The sequence below is a fragment of the Mirounga angustirostris genome, unplaced genomic scaffold (assembly GCF_029215605.1).
Source record: "Mirounga angustirostris isolate CCGP_5_RB_7025 unplaced genomic scaffold, mMirAng1.0.hap1 SCAF_11, whole genome shotgun sequence".
NCBI classification, from domain to species: domain Eukaryota; kingdom Metazoa; phylum Chordata; class Mammalia; order Carnivora; family Phocidae; genus Mirounga; species Mirounga angustirostris.
In genome coordinates, this window is record NW_026991719.1 from 88,748,283 (window position 1) to 88,763,900 (window position 15,618).

Consider the following 15,618-nt stretch of genomic DNA (forward strand, 5'->3'; position numbering starts at 1 on the left):
AGGTATAGCCATCTGCTCTCTCCTCCTGCTTAGCTATGCCAAGAGAAATAAGGAACGAGTGGATCACTGAGAGCTGTCCACATTCTAAGCAGATTCAGCCTCTACCACCAAAAACATGAGTAACGTGGCGAGCAATAAAATGAAAGTAAAACGGGCTAATTTGAGAATCAGCTGACTTAAGGTATTATTTGGCTGAGTGGGTGTTTTAATAACATGCAATAATCTATGAAGTGAGCCCAAACAAGGATAAAATAGAATAAAGGATCTAAAAGGAATCTGAGCAATTTAAATTTCCTATAAACCTTTCTGTGTTTTCTCAATTTTCTATAACGAACCTGCATTGCCATTGAGATCAGTAAGAAAAAAATCTAAAGGACTTAAATGATGTCCCATGGGATGACCATTTTGTAAAGTTACATTGTAAAGTACAGTAAAACCTCAAATAAGCAGAACCTAACTTGCAATTCATTAGCATTTGGCTTTCTTTTTCTAATAATCTATTTTGAGAAGAGACAAATCACAGGGAAACACGCAGATATAAGAGAGGTGATGAAACAAATTCAAATCTGTTTGAAAACATTATTCAAATTGTTTTCTAAATATTTTGTTTTGTACAAGGAATATAAGCTACAAAAGAACTGTGATAAAAAATCATTTTGGTCCCTCTTAACCACCAACTCAAGACACTGCACTAGCAACAGGTGAAGAGAGAAATAATCAGTTGTATATAAGAAGTAGGCTTTACCCCACGATGGTTCATGGGAGTAGAGAGTGTTTTTCTTCTCCACAGATAATTAAAATGCTAAGCAAATTAAAGAGAGCTTAGTTTTGGTCAATGCAGAAGGCCTTAATGAAAAAGAATACAAGAAAGAATAGACTGGTTTTAGATAGGGGTTCATGACAGAATCAAGCAAAGGAAGACGTGATCAGGCACAAGACAGAATCAGTAGGCTATAAAAGGTGGATTTGGTTGACATGCTGGACTTGAGAAATACCAAAGAGGGAAATAAGGGATAGGATCAGACACAGAGCTAATGGATCCTCCTCAGTGGGTCTTGTTGCTCAATATTTTGCAGGCCTAGCCCTGGGGCTATAGTTCCTGCACTAAAGGACTGGACTAGGTTTGGGAGAATCCTGATCCATGGAGCCTATAGCTGCAGCCCCATCCCCCTCCCTTGCCCTCAATGATCCTTCCAATTCATAATAGAGGGCAGTGCCTACCTCCTCTAGGAGAAGTGAAAGCCTCTGTTTTGAGTTGGTATCTTTCTTGGAAACTTCCCTTAGCCCTTGCCTCTCTAGAATTCTTTTTTTTTTTTTTTTGCCTCTATAGAATTCTTAAAAGCTCAGCTTTTGACTGAGACCTAGCCACAAGTAGAGGATGATATTTCATGTCTCCTTCTCCTCTGCCATGTCTAGAAAAAGGAATTAGAAACTCTGATCAAGGAAGCTGAAAGGCAACGTCAGCCTCTTCTGCATCCTCTTGAACAGCTTTAGCATAGTAAATAGACTACCTGAGGCTGAGAGAGGTTAAGCTTCTGTGAAGAGTCCGAGGGTGTTTGTGTTTTGACTGAAAGTGGAGGGGAAACTGCCAGGAAGAGCTTTTGACTTTAAGCTTAGATTCAGGGTGAGTTGATAATGGAAAAATTAAATATGAGTGAGAAAGGTATCAAATTATACACTAGGTATTTCTTTTTTAAAAAAGGCTTGTTCTAAAAGAATTAACTGCTTTACTGGCTGATATGTTTGGGTTCAGCTGTTTTAATAAAGAGATTATTTTTTATAATAAAAGGGAGGAAAACCTTGCTTAACTATTTTAAACATGCCTGTGACTTAAGTCTTATTGCTTTGGTCCATGTGACTGTGGCAAGCCACTGCCAATAACCCCTTGAAAGTAGAATCTGGAAAACTAAAAGCACAAAGTAAAAACAAATGTTCAAAGGGATTTATTTTAGGGGCCAGGGTAGGGGCTTGAAAGGCAGAGTGGGCAGGAGAAGGGAGAAAAAGAATAAAACCTAAAGGGAATTGCTCAATTCAATCCACTACTTCTGTATCTTTTACCCTGACAATATCTCTTACATCTCTTCCGTCATGTTCAGAATTTATAACCCTGAGGCCCAGTGAGCTACTCACCTATCTAGCGAGGACAATTCAATTATGTTGCTTAGATTCTCCTTACTTAGACAGGAAAAGAGACCATGACAGTTGTGGAAAGATTTTGAATAATAAGCAATAAGAAAACAAAGGAACTTCTTAGCCTTCAATTATCCAAACAACACAATTAACCAGACTCTTCTCCTCCCCCCTATTCCCTATGCATTCCAGTCAACTGAGGTCACAGTGGACTGGGATTCAGATGTATGTTTGCTGGAAGTTTTTTTCCCTGGCACTAATCTCATAGTATCTGAGTTATAAATTATACTCATTAAATACTTTCTAGAGATTCAAACGAAATGAAAAAGAAAACAAAGCGCCTCCTACTTTTTCTGTGAAAATAGAGACCTTCTTATCTTAGTCCAAGTTGGGCCTATTATTTTGGAATGACTAAACTTGGAGGTGGTTCTCTACCCTTCCTTAGGGTTCACATCCACTGCAGTTTACATTCAAATGGCCTTTTTGGTGATAGCTGTGTAAAGAACAAAACTTATGAAAGTTACTTCCCAGGGGCCCCCTTACACTGGAATTAGGTTCGAATAACCCCGCAGACTGGTCATCCTCAGAGGTATAGTCATTCACTAATTTCTTGCCCAAGCAGAACAATTTGTTGAACTGGAGTGAGCTTTTCCATTGCCTCACCAATAGAAGATTCCAATCTCACAGCCATTCACTCTTGGGGGGGGTGGGGAGAAAGAGAACAGAGTAAGTATACCTTCTCCATCCTAGGCCTTTCACAGGATTTTAATATGAATGACTCCAAGCCACACAATGCCACTCTACATGAAAAGCTTGCAAATTGCTAAACTTTCCTGGATCACTGAACAAATAAACATTATATTTGTCAGGTTTGCATTAGATGTTGCTATTTATAAGGGTTTTTACAAATTTAAGAAAAAAGGGGGCATGTTAATATATAAGTAATCCTCAACTTACTAATGAGATGTGTCCTAAACATTTATAAGTCAATGATTCGGAACTTGGAATGCCTTGCTCCATAGAAACTGTGTTATATATATGTAGTGGTCAGGTTTCTAGGCCAGTCCACAAAGGCTGATTTAACCCACATGGAGCAGTTATATTAGAGCTCTGGCAGAGGTCCTAGGTCCTGAGAGCAGAAGGAAAAGCATGCTTTCTTCCCATTCTTTGTGTCCAAAGAAAACCCAGAGCAAAGGTTTAAAAGTGGGGGAATCTATAAACTGACTTTCCCACTCCCATACTTGTTTTCACCCTTCTCCCATCTCCCAGGGATCCATTGCTCTTGTGTTGTCTGAAGACCTCCACTATGACCTTCGATTCTCCATAACTGCCAAACTTCCTCATTTCTCCTGGTCCCAACCAAAATGAAATTTCCAGGTGCTCCTGAACATCTAGCTCAGTTCACCTTCACTCTGATATGAGAAATTAATCACCCCTTACTCTCCAAAAGGTATATCTATGATTGAAAGGCTCATCAACCCCAAATAGCCCAGTTGGTGAAATTCTAGGGCAAGTAACTAGATGAAGTGATAACCTTTAGAAAGGTTTGAAAAGTGGTAGATATTTGGGGACATGAGGAAGGAGCTACTAGGGAGACAGCAGGGCCCTGCTTGAGAGGCAGCCACAACAGTCAGTTCACCAAAGCTGTGCCCCTTTCACAGCATCTTTCTTTCCTCCCGGTCTGACCCCAGAGTACACAACCAGTGATGATGAGTCAGCTGCAGTGTCTTCTATAAGCTCCAACACATTCTTAGGAACGGATAGGTTCTTGCACAGTGCCTACAATGCCTAGGCCACCCCACCAAAGGGAAAACCCTTCAAGAGCTTCCAAGACCTTTCTTGCTGTGAGAGAAAGAGAGACAGAGAGAGACGGACTGTGTGTCTATGTGTGTCTGTGTGTTTCCTTCCCCATGGGAAAAAATGCTCCTAGAAATTAGATGAATGTGTGTCCCAGCTGCTTAATCTGCTTGTATTGACCAATAGGAAAAAAACAGAGCTAGGCCCCAGGTGGAAGGATGGCAGAGGATGGTAAAGGGGGCTTCAGGGGAGACACATGTTCAGTACTGAAGCCTTTCTGAAGCATAAATAGTATGATTTACAGAGGGTACCTGTGATAGCTGCAGAAATGAAGATACCCTGGTTTTCCTTAGGAAAGAACCAGTCATAGAGAGCTGACAAAGTTAAACAGAGGTTAATGGGAAAACAGGAAGTATGTGGATGCGTTTGGTAGTTGCTGCTAGAATTGTGATTATTCTGAAACAAGGGAGCAGGAGTGTGTGGAGATGCCTTAATGTTTACTTCAGAATCTTGTGATTTCTAAGTATATGTAGAGGGAGCTATAGGCCTTAGGGTCAAAGTCTCCATAAAAGAGAAAATAAGAAAGCAAGATAGAGAAGAGATGCTGAGAGGAGCCCCAGAAAGCAATGGATTCCTCAGAGATAAATATATGGGGAGAATTCTTGATAATTAGGCTGTTGTTGCTGCTTCAGAATCATACCATTCTAGTAGGAGTAGGAGCAATGGGGGAAATTGTCCTGAATTCAAGCCAGGCAGTCAAGGAGTAAACAGTCTTATTTTGGTTGGCAATGCCAACCTCAGAAGGGATCAAGCAGTGCCTCCAGAGGAAATGACATAATATCCCCTCAAAGATGGTCTTGCCAATGGATCCTGGGAAAAGGGGGTCATCATAATATTGCTGTATTGCTTAGATAGATGTGAATCTCCAAAGATGTGAAGTGGCTCATCATGTGGTCCAGGTTCTTGACAATGAAACAGACAGGTGCTCCTGTCTGATAACTAGATGACATGGCCAGCCTTGTTAACATTCAAATGTGTTATCAGTGCAGGAGGCAAGGGTCTCTCAGGCCAGGGTAGCTGACCTCCCTCAGATGCAGCTCGCTCTGCAACTGGCCTCCCCACAAGGTTTTTGCTCAACTCAGTGGAGCTTGGAAATTCACCAACTTCATCACACTCTGCCAATAGAGTGTAGGCTGAGACTGGCACCCATTGCCAAAGGGAGCCCCAGCTTTGAAAATTTGGCAAACTCCTGTGCTCTGTTTTCCTGCTGGCCATTACCTTATGGCTTGTTTCTCACCAGCTGCCTTTCTGCTTTTCTTCTTTGGAAGGCTGCAATCTCCACTGGTTGTAAGCCATGGCCCACTTGCCTGTGGGGCAGGAGAGACACAAAAATAGTGAAGACAGTGGAGCAGACTAGGGCATAGGAAGACTCTAAGTGTGAACTCTACTTACCCATCTTTGCCCTCTGGTGGGGGCTGAGGAAGGGACTTCGTGAAGCCTTTTTTTCCAACCAGCCAGAAGGTCTCTTCTGTGCCTTTGCCCTTATTATAGAAAATACAGAAAATCTTAAATGTGCTATAACCAATTTTCCCAAAGATGTGCTTCTGATCAATGGGGTATAAGCATTCAGTCTGGCTCAGAAATTGCCTCTGCTTTTCCCTTATCACCACTCCCTGGAGTCTTCCTTCCTACACAGCTTCCTTGCTATATATACCTGTGCCTCAGGCAAGCTCCATAAGCTGACACAGCAGGCAGATGAAAAGTGAACACCATTTGGGGGAACCTGGGTGGCTCAGTCAGTTAAGTGTCCAACTCTTGATTTTGGCTTAGGTCATGATCTCAGGGTCATGAGATCAAGCCCTGCCTTGGGCTCCACGCTGAGCATGGAGCCTGCTTAAGATTCTCTCTTTCCCCTTCTCCCTCCGCCTCTCCACCCTCTCTAAAAAAAAAAAGAAAGAAAAAGAAAAGTGAACACCATTTGAAGCTGTCATCCAGATGTTTTGTCTACCCACTGCCACGCAGCTCCATCGTTGGGAACATGTTGTTGTTTGGCTTCATAGTAACCAAACATCTGGATGCTGAATTCAAGATTTTGTTTGTCATTTTTGCCCTGATCTTTTGGCCTTAGGCATCCCATTGTCTTTCCTGTCTAGAGTAGATACATTCAGAGTCTACCTCCCCCAAATACTCACCATCCAAAGGCTCTCACAAAACCCAAAAATTGGAATAGTAATGGAAAGCAAGCTGTGCAGGCCAGGGCATCCTGGCTGCTTAGAGAGGTCTACATTTCTGCAGTGTTCTTTTCTTCCTGCCAAGGGATTCTTACAGGTAGAGAGAGACCCCAGGGAGGCCTCCATCTACAGCCCAGTTCCTTGGTTGTCAAGAACCATGGGTATGAGAAGAGAAAGGGAGTGTAAACTCCAGCTGGTCACCCCAGAGCCTAAGTGATGACCTCAGAGGAGCCAAGTTTTCTGTCTCTGCTTTGCCCTCCCCTTTTTCTAATAAACCCTCCTCTCAATGTGTTTCACTCTCCTCCTTTCAACTGTCTTTCATCTGTTCTTTCATTTCCTCCAATCCATAAGGAAAAAAAAATGTGTTTACTAAGACTGAGAAAAGTAATGGGATGTGTTTCCAACTCATTAATCTGAAATATGGTCTCACTCTTGGCTGATCTCATTTGGAACAGTTCTAAATTGTTTAACTTAGAAATTCCAATTAGGTTGTCCCCCCTTTAAATATCAAATCCATTGTTCTCTATTTTACATCACATATATTCTTCCCTTAACAACAATGACAACAACCATAATAATAATAATAATAAGCACATTTAATGGAAGACTCTCAAATCATTTTGCAGATACTTGGTTCAAGGCTCGGAACAAGCCCACTATAGGCAAGTAGGAAGAAGTGAACAACTTTAAAATATACTCATATCCCTCATTCTTACATTTATTCTACCCTCGCTGTACCAGGTGTGGAAAAACAGAAATGGCTCTGTCCTTCAGGAACTCACAGTGCAGTTAAATAAAAACACTGTCAAGCCATGCTTTGGGCTCTAAATACAAGCCCAAATCTTCTGCCTCCTAAGCTCTTTTCCTCACAGTACCTAGTGCAGTGTCTCATACAGAACAGTTGCTCAGTAGATAGACTGTTCCATTCACTGGAAAACTCAACCCTTGAGCACTTGGAATACTCAGGTGTCAGTGGACCTCACTTTGCTAAAACATACTCTTAAAGGTCCAACTTGAGGATCCCAACCCCCAGGCACATTTGGCTGTTTGTCTTGAGATCTAGAGGCTATCAGGATAGTGTGCCAATCCCCAAGGGAGATTTGTGGATGCCAGGATTGTCCAGATATTTGGGTGAGTCCTGGGACACACACTGGTATGCCAGAACTAATGGTTGCAAAAGAGAATGGGAGTGTTATGGACTCAGGCAAGCTTCCAAATCAAAGAGTATGCAGGGGAGCCCCAGGGGCTCTCTGAGGTTTTGGAGCCCATCCAGGAGAATTCTTAGAATCCTAGCTCTCTGTTTACCCACCCTATTTCCAAAATTCTGCAGAAGAGAGAGAAAGGGAGGGAACAAGCTGCAACAACTAAAATCTAAAGCACACCCTTGACTTGTTATCAATCCCTAGGCAGTCCCAGAGACAACCCCCCCCACCACCACCAAATAATAGCATCTTCCTTTGGCCTGACACTTTTAAGACACTTTGGCATCTCCTGTCTTTTTTAATTCTCACAAAAACTCTGGAAGGTGCGTTTATTATTAACGTCATTCTGCAAATAGGGACACTGAGTTTCATGGAAATTAAATGACTTGTCAATAAGCAGGCATAGCTGGAACTTGAACCCAATTTTACTGAACTCCAAGTTTTATTTATTTTCTTTTTACTACGACTTAGCTATTTTTATTGAGGTATAACTGACATACAGCATTATATTAGTTTCAGCTGTATAATATAATGATTTGATATGTATATATATTGTAAAATGCTCATCATAATAAGTCTAGTTAACATCTTAGACTCCAAATTTTAAATGCTCTTCCTTCTATACCACATAATTTTTCCAACACACTGGAGTCAAGGGACAGGTCTAGAGGCCAAAAAGCAACTGTTGGGAATTTTATAGTTTGTGATTAATGAGCTTCCTGATAATCACAGGTCAGAAGAGGACTCTATGTGAAGAAATGGAAGCACAGAGAGGATAAAGTTACTTGTCCAATGTCACACATTGAGTCATTGATGGGACGAGAATTACAGACCAGACCTTCTGACCTTCATGACTCTGCCAATACAACCTCATTACTTCTTTTTATTCTTAGAGAGGTAGGTGGGGAGGGGCAGGAGGAGAGGGAGAGAGAGAGAGAGAGAAAATCTTAAGCAGGCTCCATGCCCAGCACAGAGACTGATGCAGGGCTCCATCTCACAACCCCGAGATCATGACCTGAGCCAAAATCAAGAGTCAGACGCTTAACCAACTGAGCCACCCAGGTGCCCCCAACCTCATTACTTCTTAGCTCAATTGCTGGTATGTGTGTGTGTGTGCACCTGCTTACTCATGTGCAAACTTGTGTATGTGAGTGTTGGGAGTTGACAATAGGGGTGGAAGAGGTTGGGGAAAAAAGAGAAATCACAAATAAAACAGGACTACTGCTTAGGGGCCTGAGAATCAAATACTATTTAGCCCCAGAATTCAGAGACAAGGTCACAAGTGTCCACCTCTGGCAAGGACATAAACTGGCTGAGAACAACCATTTAGGAAAGTCTTCTCAGAATGTAAATCTACCTAAGAGGCCCTAGTAAATACAACTGATAAGCCTCAAAATATACAAAGTTTCAGCAAGAAGCTTCGAACTTGTCAGTAAAACAGTAACTAAAATAGGATTCATGTAAGAAAAGAGGTAATAAGATGACTTATCACCAGGTCATTAGGAGAGCAATATTGAAAAGGGCAGAATTGGCCAGTTAAGCACTGATGATTTGTTGCCAGTAGAGTACAAAAGGGGGTTGGAGTGGGCAGGACAACTCCCCAGAGAGGCTGAGCTTGTCATCTCTAATGAGTCCTCCCCCAATCTACCTCAGCTTCCTCAGTTTGATGTCTTTCTTTGTAAACCCCACCCACCTAATTACTCAACTGCACTATGTTCTCTTCTCTCACCCAACCCAATCCACACTTTTTTTTTTTTAAAGATTTTATTTATTTATTTGAGACAGAGAGAATGAAAGACAGAGAGCATGAGAGGAAGGAGGGTCAGAGGGAGAAGCAGACTCCCCGCCGAGCAGGGAGCCCAATGCGGGACTCGATCCCGGGGCTCCAGGATCATGACCTGAGCTGAAGGCAGTCGCTTAACCGACTGAGCCACCCAGGCGCCCCCAATCCACACTTTTGATTCCCACTAGGGGAAACAACTTAAAGTGTCATCACCCCAATGAAGGAGATGGAATGGGAAAAGAGTGTTGTTACTGGATGTAATCCTTGAGCCCAAGAGAAGAGGCTCTGATGAAGGAATTTCAAATATCAGCCAGCTTGAAGGAGAGGATGTTTTCAACCATCGTCTTGGCCATCACACCTGGCAGGCTATCAAATGTGGTCCTTCTGACCCATGTACTAAAGCGATTTTTGCTTTCCAACAACACAGAGTGAATGAGGGATGGAAATGTTGAATCAGAATTTCTGAAGTGTACTGGTGATATGGTCTTATTGGGGATATATTGCATGCCCCCAAAGAACAAGGAATCTCCTGTCCCCCAGTCCTTACTATGTAATGTCCAATACCTGCCTCTGGTCAGGGGCAGGGGTACAGAGGCAGAAAGGATCTCCCATTTTCTCCCTTCCTTCTTTGGTACTTCTTATTCTCTTCTTCACATTGCCCCTTCCTTTCCCCTGGGGCCCCCTCTCTTCTCTCTCAGTATCTCCCTCTCCATCAGGAAGCCTCTACCACCTCAATAAGCATGGCCTGACATGGCCTTAGGGGAAGCCTCTCCCTGCTTCTTCCTCCAACTTGCTGTAGCAGGTTCCCAAATTCCCTGGGGTAAGGGAAATTGTGAAGCTGCAAAGGGCCCTTTTGAAGTAGTCCTGCTTTTGTACTCAAAACACCCAAAGATATAATGCTTCCTGACTGGAATGTGGGGGGCAATAAAAACCATGGGGTGGGGGCATATTTTACTTTTCAGTTTCAAAAGTGTCACCTCTTTAGCTCTTCAGCTTTTAAATGATGGAATCTGTGCCCAGCAATACAGACAGGAAAGTGCCTCAGGAAATAAAGCCACCTTTGTCCTCCTCTGCTAAGAAATGTCAATATATAGAGGGATCACAAAAGCCTTGAGTGATGTGATTCACTGTTCAAGTAATTTTGCCACTCCTATCATCTCACTGAGTTCTCTGCAGAGGTGGGAAAGGAACCTCTGTCCCCTCATAAATGACTCATCCCATCTGCTAGAAGATATTAGGATCTATTGGAAGAGACAAACCAGAATTAGCCAGAAAAGTAACTGATCAACCAGAATCAAGCCTTCCAACCTTTAACTTCTGAAATCCTTTTACACATAAATTGCCACCATTTGAGGAAGGCTTGTTAATGACAGGAACAAATTGTGCATCACTCAGTACCTGGGTTTTGCTTTGCCCAAGCATAATCACTGAGAAAATAATTTTCATGCACAATGGTACCGTAGAAAGGATACTGAGTGGGAAGTCAGACTTCCTGGGTTTTGGCCTGATTCTGCCATCAATTGACTGCGTGACCCTTACCAAGTTACTTCACCTCTCTGGGCTTTGGTTTTTCGTCTAAAAATGAAGAAGTTAGATGATTAGCTCTCTAGAGTCTCTTACAAATGGGGAAGTCAGGGGCTCTGGGGTTATCCAGAGGAAGATGAAAAGAATCCAGTGGAGATGGCAAAAAAGAAAGAAAGAAAAGGGAAAATTATCCTAATCCTGAATCCTAGATCAAGGGATAGTCCTAGCAGAAAGAAAAGGTGCTACAAAATGTTTGTCTTTCACAGGAACTGACTTTATTCCTCCTGGTCCTTTGGGGAAGACATAAAGCCTCTCTGTAAATGGAAGGGGGTCAATGGTGTGGATGAAAAATTAGAAATGTGGCCACTGAGCAGGCAAATGGAAAACCCAAACTCACTAATACTTTAGTTTATTGAATCATGTCTGGAACTGCCAAAGAGTAAACAAAATGGAAGTTAGAAGATCTAAATAAATAATAGTGCAGCTCATTGAAAACCCAAATTCTGGGCAATCCTTTGAGAAAGATGCGGCTCATAGTCTGAAAAATTCAGAAGGAGTTCTAACAATCCTCCTCACTGTGGCCATATTTTAAGGAGAAGAAAATCAAAGCAAAAAGGAACAATCTCTTGGGAACCACAAATAGGGCTGGAAATTCTGCCCAAATTATAGCTCTAAGTCTCAGACATCCAGGTAAACTCTTTCAGCAGACCATGACCTCTCCAGAAGCAGGTGTGTCCAAGTGGTTTGATTTAAAAAAAAAACAAAAACAAAGACAAAAGGACATTATACCCTGAGCTCTGTCGTTCCTCGAAGCTCCACTTCATAGCCTTCACTCAGAGCTCGAAGAATTGTCACGGTGCTGTGACTGACATGAATGCGGTAAGCTGTGAAAGAAAGACAGACATGACTTTGGATCCTTCCAGGTAAAATCAATGAGAAAATATTAATATAATAAATGCCCCCCACTCCTAAATGAATAAGACCCTAAGAAAAGTCCCTGAGAGAGAGCTTCAGTTGGGGTTTCACAGGAGGAGGAATGGGGAGTGGTGGCCCTCCTCACCAGGCCCAAATAAGGTGTTAGTTATAGCACCTATCAGCCTCCTAGACACTATCTCAGATGAAAGGCCATGCAATAGAAAGGTGTTAATTTAACTCGATTGTGATTGAGAAACTGGCTGCCACTACTGTGCTCTCAGCTGAAATGGGACCTCCTCAGAGGGAAGTTAGGTTTCAGCAGCTTCTTCTACAGGCTGCTGCTAAAGCAGAGCTCCCAAGGTCTACCTATCCTACTTAAGAGACAACAGGGTGTCTTTTTACATAGACATCCATACAACTATCTTCCAATATTGCTGCACTTAAAATAGAACGTCAATAAAAAATGTCCCAAGACCTCGGTCAACATTCTGTGGCAACTGTACATTTATAGCTTTCCTTTGGGTGGATGCATCTAGATACACACACGAATGTGTTATTTTCCAACTAGTGAGCCCAACCTGGGATAAGAGTGTTACATGGAGAACTACGACTAAAAATTTTATGTAGAAACTAAGTGTAATTCTTTGGTGAAGAACAATCATTTATTATTAACTCAGGCAGAATCCTTGACTTTCTTGAAAACGGTTATCCTATGAAGTAAGACCTGTTCAAGTTGAGTCTTAAATAAAAGTCCAAGACTTATTCCCACACACTTGAGAAAATAATTCTTTTAGAAGCTGAGAATAATCTAAGTAGGAAGGCATAGGCTGGAAAGAACTGCAAGAAATTTCTGCTATGTGTTCTTATAATACTTTCACATAATAACATAATAACTTTCCTTCCAGCTCAGTACTGTTGTTTGTATCTTCCTCACTAAGTCATGGTCACCCAAAACCTCTGCTCAAAAAGGGTTCCTAAAAGCCACCTGCTCGTCTAGGTGCCCCTTGCCAGCTCCGTGTATGCCATTCTAGCATCTGGTTGTCAGTCATAATCCTACTAGTGGGGAACACAGGTCAAAAGAGAGAGATAGCTCGTTCCAATGAGCACCCAGGTATGTGGCAAGGAGAATCACTCCAGGACTGGGTCACTAGTTACTTCCATTCCAGAATCAGTGAATTCAACTGGGCATAATGGAGATATTTAGGAAATTAATTTTTAATAGACCTCTGACTTGTCCTAGTCTCATATCCATCATGAGGCTACCTCTTTACAAATCTTCAATCAGGTGTGGAGCTTAATGCTCTATTTTGGTCACAGTCATTAGTTTCCAGAAAAGCACACTAACCAGCTCCTTTAGTGCTGAGACCACATGTGTCTGCTTCTTTGTGTCCCTCACAATGCATTCCTTGCATAGTCAGTGCTTAATAAACACCTGCTGTGTATGATTCACTCCATTTTCCTCTTCCTAACTCATCACTGGACAAGGTGCTGCCTAAATCTGAAAATTCAATTTCTGCTCTCAGCTCTATATTTCCAATGTGAAATGAGTGGAGTTTCCCCGGTGCAGACCAGAAGATGACTTCAGTCTTCTACAAGCTTACATCAGTCCAGAGTGCTGTGCCAAATCTGCATTGCGGTTCCATGATCAATTTCACTTCATCTTGGGTTGCACTTCAAGAACAAAGTCATATGCATGCAGCGGTTCCTGGATGACTACTTCCATGGCTTCTGCCATGTCTGTGGAGTTTGAAGACTTTCCCAGATGTCAGAAAATTTATTCTGACAACAGCTTCTAAGTTCCGTGCTGCCTCCTTAATCATGGCTTCACAGGCTAGATTGACTAAGACTGGACCCATTGTGCAAGCCTGTTTCTGCACATGAGTGATGAGGAGTGGGGTCAGATAGGGCACCACCCACTGTGATGTAGGCCACCATATCATCAGAGACTAGTTTGCGTAGACTGCTGGAGTTTGGGAAGAGCTTGTCTTGCCTAGTAGCTGTCAAAACCAGGGCTGCTAAGAGCTTAAGTGTTTTTTTTTTTTAAATAGAAAACCCATGAAAACTGTATATAGAACTTATTATCGTTTTCTATGCTTTCCTATATTAGCATAAACAGATTGCTTTGCTCAACCATGATAAAGGGAAAGACATGTTGTGATTCTGACATCGCCTTAGTAGTGGCCGTAAATAACCAATAAAGAGGTGCCGGCAACAGACAGATGGCATAAAGATTTGTACAGTTTTATTCTCAAAGAAGGCGAGGGGGAAGAAATGGTATCTTTGACACCACGCTTGTTTTGATAAAAACTAAAGATTTTATATACAGGCAAATTGGAATTGACTATTTCAGATTTCCAAGGTTCAGATTTTAGGTTGAGGGACTATTGCTAGCTAAATTCAAGGGGGCTATTTGATAAAACCAGAACTCCTAGGATCCTAACAAGTTCAGAGAGAGGACTAGAGCAGCAAACAGCAGTTGGGTGGGAGGCAGCTGATTCTGGGTGTGTCTCCACAAACTAAATGAAAAACTAAAAATGCCAGTCCCTTACTTTTTCTTTTTTCAACATGACTTCCCCACCAGGCTGGCCAATTTTTTTCTGTACCCAAGGGACATTTTTAGTTGTTTCGATCAAATTGACCGACTTTTTCAGTGTCACTTAGCTACAGCTTCATTTCTAGGACAAGAAAGGTACATGTTTAATCCAATATCACCCCCTACTGGCTTGCCATTAGAGACCAGGAAATCTGTGTATAAAATCTTATTCTTCTCAAATTATTTTTTATTTAAAAAAAAAAAACATTAAAACATCAGGTATCCTGCTCTTCTTCCCCCTCTTGAAAATCACTTTTCCAACAGTAGGAGGTTACCATCCCATCCCATCATTTAGGTACTCACGTAAGCCTGTTGATTCCATCCGAGAAGCTGTGTTCACAGTGTCTCCAAACAGGCAGTATCTGGGCATGGTGAGGCCCACCACTCCAGCAACAACTGGCCCTGTAGAGTAGCAGTCAGTTGGGGTTATAGTCAACAGGTATACATCCAATGCTAATAGAGGAACACTGCCAAGGGAAGGAATGTAGCTGCATAAAAGAACAAAGTTGCTACCAAATAGCTCTGGGAATCTGACGGAAGTCCTACAATGAGTAATAAACTCTTTGCCCTACAAGAAAGCAAGTTTATAATGATGCAGACATGACTACACTTCTGATTTACACTCTTGTTCCAAGTCACAGTTACACCCAAGATACTTATATCTGTCAACAGGGACAAATAAGCATAAAAGCCAAACCAGAAAGGCCCAGGTAGGAACTCAGGATCCAAGCATGTTTGTTGTAATAATAAAAAAAAATGTGACCCTTTCTTATGTCTTAGGGTAGGAAGAAGGGATCTCATGGGGCTATTTATTTCCCAAGAGAATTATTGCTAAGACAATTGGAAAATCTGAAAAGAAGTAGAATTGACTTTCAATCATTTGTGTTAGGGGCATGGACAAGCAGCATATATAGATAAGAATATATTCTATTTGCCCTTAGAATGTGTTTTGTTCTTACATTTTAATATGGCCATGTTAGGTGTTCAGACAGTGAACATTACTTGATAAAACTTCAGCAACCATACTGAAAACCTAATTCAGGAGTATCTAAAAAGTTCTCCACCCTTACTTTTCTGGCCTCTGCTCTCTATTTAAAATTGTTCAGCATTATGTTTTTGCTATTTCCTGAGTTAAAGAAAGTAATTAAGGGCACCTGGGTGGCTCAGTCAGTTAAGCGTCTGCCTTCAACTCAGGTCATGATCCCAGGGTCCTGGGATTGAGTCCCATGTCAGGCTCCCTGCTCAGTGGGGAATCTACTTCTCTGTCTCCTTCTGCCCCTCCCCCTTGTTCGTGAGCACTCTCTCTCTCTTTCTCAAATAAATAAAATCTTTCAAAAAAAGAAAGTTAATTGTTTTTGTTTCAAAAAGTTCTTTCTTTAATTTATAAGGATAAAAATAAGTAAGAACTACAAAACTTATGTTTTTCATTTTAATTCATTTCTC

General features: G+C 41.8%; 1 protein-coding gene across 1 annotated transcript in view; it reads right to left on the reverse strand.

The window, feature by feature from the left end:
- Nucleotides 1–5,206: 5,206 nt before the first annotated feature.
- GUCY2F (guanylate cyclase 2F, retinal) overlaps nucleotides 5,207–15,618 on the reverse strand; it is an 87,516-nt gene continuing 77,104 nt past the window's right edge. The window contains exons 15-18 of the mRNA XM_064574852.1: nucleotides 14,479–14,577; nucleotides 11,457–11,551; nucleotides 5,380–5,468; nucleotides 5,207–5,294 (exon numbers count right to left, since the gene is read on the reverse strand). Coding sequence (XP_064430922.1) covers nucleotides 5,207–5,294; nucleotides 5,380–5,468; nucleotides 11,457–11,551; nucleotides 14,479–14,577 — 371 coding nt within the window. The remainder of the gene's footprint in view (nucleotides 5,295–5,379; nucleotides 5,469–11,456; nucleotides 11,552–14,478; nucleotides 14,578–15,618) is intronic.